The sequence below is a fragment of the Medicago sativa genome, chromosome 5 (assembly GCF_051527215.1).
Source record: "Medicago sativa cultivar Bolivia chromosome 5, Bolivia_mono, whole genome shotgun sequence".
NCBI classification, from domain to species: domain Eukaryota; kingdom Viridiplantae; phylum Streptophyta; class Magnoliopsida; order Fabales; family Fabaceae; genus Medicago; species Medicago sativa.
In genome coordinates, this window is record NC_140753.1 from 72,108,737 (window position 1) to 72,115,565 (window position 6,829).

General features: G+C 32.1%; 1 protein-coding gene across 2 annotated transcripts; it reads right to left on the reverse strand.

Annotated features, from left to right (window-relative positions):
- Nucleotides 1-276: 276 nt before the first annotated feature.
- On the reverse strand, nt 277-6,572 carry LOC146924701 (hydroxyproline O-arabinosyltransferase RDN1). 2 transcript variants are annotated; one of them, XM_085709657.1, is made up of 9 exons: nt 6,427-6,572; nt 5,235-5,893; nt 3,427-3,494; nt 3,141-3,342; nt 2,507-2,604; nt 2,277-2,346; nt 2,111-2,182; nt 1,895-2,008; nt 277-608 (listed from the first exon to the last, which is right to left on the reverse strand). In XM_085709657.1, exons 2-9 carry the CDS (start codon nt 5,610-5,612, stop codon nt 537-539), a joined length of 1,074 nt encoding a protein of 357 aa, XP_085565783.1. In that variant the 5' UTR covers nt 5,613-5,893; nt 6,427-6,572; the 3' UTR covers nt 277-536. The 2 variants fall into 2 exon arrangements, with proteins under 2 accessions (XP_085565783.1, XP_085565782.1); XM_085709656.1 differs by having other exon boundaries at nt 6,095-6,479.
- Nucleotides 6,573-6,829: the final 257 nt, after the last annotated feature.

The following is a 6,829-nucleotide window of genomic DNA, read 5'->3' on the forward strand; positions in this document are numbered from 1 at the left end:
TGTCTATAGACAAGATTGTTGCATCTCTTAATATGTGTGTAACAACCTTAAACGACATTTATTTTAAAACGGAGAGTAAAGCTAAAACTTGAGCTTGACTTCTGAAAAAATGAATGGTTTGGTGTTGACTCTAAAGTTAGAAAAGTTTGGACTTAGCTTGTTAAGCTCATTTATATAACTTGTGAAAAATTGCTTTTAACTTGTGGTAAAGTGTTTTTGAGAAGAGGCAGCATCCAAGAAAGATTGGTGGGGTGAAAAAAGTTACATATTTTATCATTGTTTGCACTCTGACAACAATCAGTTGGCAAAACTATTTTATAATAGATTGTAAATGTCTTGTACATGTTTTAATGCAAAAGAATTAACTGGCTATTTTTTTTTTTTTTTTTTTAAATCTATCTTCAGAGCAAGCACAAAATGACCATTTGTATTTTTTTGACAACTAACCTATTTTGACATATATTTAGTGTTCGAATTCTCATCTTAAAGCACTGGCATAGAGGCAGCACAAGGAGTTATAGTTTGTTATCTTTCCCTTAGCTTCTATTTAATGAATCCCAATTAGGTATGTTTGCAGTAGCCTCATTGACCATCTTTACAAGCCTCACCTGCAAAATTATCATTACAGAATCTTTTAATTATCAACAAAAAAAAGGAATAAGGGAAGTATCACAGCATAATTGAAGCTTCAATCAAGTGTACTTTTTATGTTTCTGTAAAGACAACAATGTAATATCAGCTTATAACTTACCAAACACTTAAATAAAACCAAACATTTCTGTTCATCTTGTACTAATGGCATAACATCAATATCCTAGTTCATAGTAGATGACTGATATGATATTGTTTTAAATAAAAACATAAGAGATATAAGGTTCGCTTAGTGGCGGGGGTGGGGGCATTACCGGATCTATAGGGGACATAGGAAGGCCATGACCTTCCCATTGTTAAAAAAAAAAATGAACATTCTTAATAGTTATATTATATACACATATTATAACATGATATTTCATATATGTTATGGTGTGCACTTAAGATACAAATAAACCAAGCGTTCGAGCGGCAAGGTAACTTGCAACAAGTATTAATGTCCTAAGTTCGAAAACAGTTCTTAAGTAGTTTTATTTAAATAAAAATACTATAATGCAAAAATCGTGATTCGAACCGTTACATAGAACAATGGTCAATAGAGCTGAACACTTAACCATAAGTGTCACTTGTATCCATTTTGATGCAAAATAAAACACACACACACACATGCTGATACACATTAGCAAGTTGGCCACCTCACATAAATCTTTCAAACTCCGTCACTGGGTGGGGGAGTTAAGGAGCAGATTGATAATAAGGCCGATGGTTTGATTTCCACTCCTATCATAATACTAACTACACTAACATTCGTCGTTTCAAAAAAAAAAAAAAAATATATATATATATATATATATATTATTATTATTATTATTATTATTATTATTATTATTATTATATCATATGAAGAAGCAAAACATTTCAAGCATGCATGATATTAGAAGATAAGAAAATATCTTGTAGCTTGGTATTGTTTTAATTATCTCATGGATTCAGTTACATATTTTCTAGTATCTTAAATTATCTCGTGATTAGTTTCCACATTTCTTAATTATTAACATGAATTTTCTTCTCATTTAGTTAGGATTTCGAGTCATAGCAATGGTTAGTGCTTTGCCATTTTTAGTATCAAGAAATCATCAATGCAAAGTCTTTATTCTTTCTCTTTCTAGTTTCTTCTTAATCTAATACAATATAACCTATTCATTTGACCTTATTGCCCCCAAAAAACTAATTTTAGATATAGACAACAAATTGTAGGTGAAACTTAACAAGTCTTGTGCAATTCTGGAATGGAAAGACTTACCACACTTTCCGGAACTCCAGGAGGTGGTAATGAAAGGTTTTTGGGTGGAGGACCCATAAGATATGATCTCTTGTCAAAACGCCATTCTCCAATCTTTCCATATGTCAGTTTCCCCTGGTTGAAGATGTGATAAAGAGTAAATTACTAGTTAACCAAACAACTAAACGTGCACGGCCGATATAGGTAAAAGGAATAAGGAAAAAGAAATGGACTCACCTTCAAATTGTAGTCACATCCATATGTAAAATGTATGATAAACTTCTTCCCTACATCTAAGTCCCAAGGCGGCTGAAAAATTCCAACGATTCATACAATAAACTTTATTATGTAACAAAGCAAAGAAAAGGAAATGAATATAGTAGAAGATATGAGGAATTCGAACCTGCAGCATAAAGTCTTTTCGAAGAATATGCTTTATACCATGCAACGCAGACGCTACAGCATAAGCATACCTTTACTCAACAGAGTTAAAGTAGTAGAAGGTTAGGTCTATCAGAACTGACCATTGTCGACGAGAAATAATAAAATGAAAACAACATCAGTTGAATGAGATAACTAACAAGAAATAAAGCCGTCATGTTTCAAATTTCTATGGTAATTCGCAATACTCACATTTCAAGCACCCATCCGAAAGCTTTATCTGTCTCAGGATCATCTTTCATTCTCAATGAAACGTTCACCCATGTGGGAGCAATTTCCTCCAACAAATACTGATATACCGAAAAATCAAACCCTTGGAGGAAGAAACAATGTAACTCACAAGAAACTCAGATGATAACTATAACAGCAGCAATGAAAACTAACAACCACACGGGGTCTTAGTATAACAAATGAAATTAAGTTTTAAATATGTTTTCGGTCCCTCCAATTATACCACCCTTCTAATCCTCACAAATACACAACATTTTGCTTTTGGTCCTTAGTTTTTTTAGTCCCTGAAATGATTTTTTTACGTTGGAATTTATTCTTGTAATTTGTAGAGCATTTGATTTTCGACCCTCCAATTTGGGCTGCCTAAAGACTAAAATAAGTATTACACACATATTACAGAGACTAATTCCAACGTGAACTAATTTTACAAGGACTACAATAAAACAACAAAGATTAAAAGCAAAAGTGGTATATTTGCAAGCATTGAAAGAAAATTACATGGACGAAAAGCAAAAATTTGTATATCTGCAAGGACCAAAAACATATTTTAACCTAAAATCAACCTTATGCAAGCTATTATAAATTGAAACTTCACCTTGTGGATGATTACAGGGGAATTGCCAATGGGATCAACATCAGTAACAGGACCTTTTTCCTTAGGATAGAATTTTCTCATAATTTTTTCATTTTCAGCTGGTTTTATATAGAAGAATGGATAGCCTGCCGGTTCATTTTCTGTAGCCAAATTAGGCAAAGGATTAACAAATATGTGGTCGGGTTCTGCCATCAGAATATATCTGCACCAATCATAAAATGCAATGCTTCTTAGATTTCATTATTGGTAAAAAAACATTTTAAGCCTAGAAAATTAAGACACTTACTCTTCATCAATAACCGCTTTCTCTAGCCATTGAACAAAAGCCCATGGTCTATTTAGCACAATATAACCCTAAACCAAAAGCAAAATTAATAAGAGCATGAACTGTAAGCAAATATATAGAAAGATCAAGAACAATGATATATACTCATGATGCAGTAGATCGGTGTTGTCAAATAGTGTGACTATAGCGCTATAGCGTTACAGAATTTGAACAAATTGCTATTGTTTTGTGATACGTTATTTAGAAGAAGTTTGTCAAATAGTGGCTATACTGTAGTGTAGAGGAATTTGAACAAAACTATTATCCGCGATCCATAATTGGCAACATTGCAATGGATACTTATCGACAAGTTTGGAAATGTTAAGTCAAAACCTTCTCACCGGAAAGGTAAAATCCATCAGTATAGAAAGTGCAACCATCCATTGTTACACGAATCATACATACCGTCTTAGATGCATCCATTGAAAAAAATTAATATGTTACGATCATATTCTAGTATGGACAAATCATACATACATGCTCAAATGATTACAGCAGATTATCATATTATCTTGCTGCATTTTCAGTTTATGTTGTCTACACTACACAGTCAATGTATTGTATCAGATCTTAGGTAGCACTAAATAAAAAACATGGATATAAAAGCAGGTGTGTCAATCACCATCAGCAATAGAAAGATCCATAACTTAAAGCAAGAGGACAGGTACTTTAAAACAAGATAATAATAAAACCACCAAAAAAAAGTCAAAACAGAAAAATATAATTTGCTGAAGACAAAAAAGGAAGCAAAAGTAACTCTTCAAATTCAAAACCTCTTTTGAACAAAAATTGCTATAAGACAGACTAAAAAGATAAGATATTGAAAGGAATTAATGTTAAAACACCAACTAGTTCAAAATAACAAGTGATATAATAGTGAAGGTTGGAGGTAGGACAGTGGGGGTGGGGGGAATAGAGAAATTTTTTTAGAGTGTTTTCGTAGATAATGATAAACGAATGTTTTTAATTTTGACAGTATTATAACAACATAGATTAGATTTGAAGAATTTATCAAAACTCTCCTACAATACAATTTTTTAGTTCCCCCATTTTGAGAACATTTTGTGCTATGAAGAAAAAACAAAACCCCTGTTCAATTTGGGGTTGGGGGATTATCCTTTCTTCCATTTCCCTTTCCTCCTTCCTTTTACCCAAGGCCCTCCCCTCCAAACTCGCAAACAGAGCCTAATGATATTCAAATAAAACCATTCATGCAAACCAATCGTATTCCCCCCTTAGTCTCACCTAATAACATTTCCATTACTGCAAAGAAGGTTTCTTCACCAGTTTTAGAAAAAAATGAACACTATTTATGATGACTATAACCATGGTTTTAAATTGCTGTCCACAACCGCAATATAAAGGGTTTTGAAGTGTCCACAACTGCATTTTACCACAAAATAAAGATTTGCGGGATAACACCAACCACTATTTAAAGACATAATTATAACATTTGACAGGGTAACAATCATAAGCCGTGGATTACAAGGAAGTAGTCCAAAGGGTACTTCTTTCTCTTCTTTATTCCAATTCTATGTGAATCTTTTTATACAGCTGATTAACATAATTTCACACTTAAGTTACTAAATTGTATAACACCCTATTTTAACCAAACAACTATCTCATTCTTCTCTCCTACCATTGTCTCTTTCTCCAACTTGTAAAATAATGGGCACTTCTATTATGTATATCAGGATTTGTAAACTTGATATTAAATCAGGAATTCACCAAAATAACATGCTGAAAAGGCGAAACGTAAAAGTACATACCCTATCCAAACCCTCAGGAAGAGGATCAACAACAAAAGTAGGAATTTCATTCATCAACTGATCTCCCCTTCCTGAATGCAAAATTCGTGTGAACTTTCCCATAGCCGATCCAGGCATATCCTTCGTCTTCTTATACCAATAATACATGATCCTACATTGCCATTGACTATAAGCAGCATCAGTTGCCGTCACAGCAACATGGTATTTCAAATTAGTATTCCTAATCTCCATTGCTTTTCCATCAAAAGATCCCAAATAATTTCCCGCCTTATGTTCCATCATCATAGAGACCAAATTATAAGTTGCAAAGGAAAATCCCAACACCATTAGCAGCATAAGTAGTGACTTTACCCTCCCCATGTTTTTCCTCACAATCATTTTTAAAAAAATTCACTTTTTCGCTTTCTCAATCTCGAATCGAACTATCAAACCTACCCAACTCTTCTAATCTTCAAAATCACAACTTCAGTTCTTACTATTAATCAATAGAAACAAAACAACTCTTTAGAAACAACACTTTATTTTATTTTTCTCCTTCGTTAACTGAATTAACCAGACAAATCAGACAACCCTTTGTTTTATTTTTCTTGTTGGTTAGCAGAATTAACGAGACAAATCAAACAACCTTATATTTCAGTTATTTGTTCCACAAGAAATGCCTGCAACAAAATAAATAACAAAAACAGTTACATACATGCATAATCAATGTGCTACAGAACACCCTAAAGCAGTAACAACATAAATCAATGGAATTGAAACCAAACACATTAAAAATCACAACTTTATAAAAACCCCAAATTTGAAACTCAAATAAAAAAGCTAAAACATATGGTTGAATTGTTGAATTAAGAGTCACTTACATGGATCTGAATTTGTGCATCAATTCAAGGTAGCCCAATGAGAAAGATTGAAACTTTTTAGGAAAATAGAAAATGGGTACCAAGTGTTTGAAGAAATGAAAATATGAAAGAGTGAGTGAGAAACAGAAATTTGTGGGGTTTTGGGTTTTGAACAAAAAAAAAAAAAGCAATGCAATGAAGTAGAAAAAAACAAGGAGGGTTGAAGTTTTGAAGAGTGTGGTGAGTGAGATCATGAAGCTGTCACTGTAAAATTAGGTTAAATTAGTGATAAAGTAATGTACTATGAGTAAAGTGAAATCCATATTTCATAATCAAAGGATGAGAGAGCTTACGTGAAGGGAAATGTCATTGTCTTCATCATTTTTTCTCTAATATAAGTTGATATGAATTAGACTATGTAGATCTCAAAGTTCAACCATATTAATAGATATTAATTAATAAAAGTATTTATAAATCATTTTACAGTATTTTTTTTCATATCAAGAATGAAAGTAAAGTTTAAGATCATACGAGTTAATCAGTTTTTTATCAACTAATTCATATTCATCGATTACATCATGAATTATATCTTTGAGTACATTACCTCTCCATGCAATTAAATATTTACATATTTGAATATTGATCCATTTGGTTCTCACAATTTTTTATCCATCTAATTTAATCTTGACAACAAATAATAAATAAGCATTTGATTTTTTTTAATTAGATACGATTTTGGATATATTCACTTCAAAC

Coding starts and splice junctions, on each gene's coding strand:
- LOC146924701 (XM_085709657.1), bottom strand. CDS start 5,612: ATGATTGTGAGGAAAAACATGGGGAGGGTAAAGTCACTACTTATGCTG. Junction 2,183..2,276: donor GAAAAGACTTTATGCTGCAG/GTTCGAATTCCT, acceptor GGAATTTTTCAG/CCGCCTTGGGACTTAGATGT. Junction 2,009..2,110: donor GATGTGACTACAATTTGAAG/GTGAGTCCATTT, acceptor ATCTTCAACCAG/GGGAAACTGACATATGGAAA.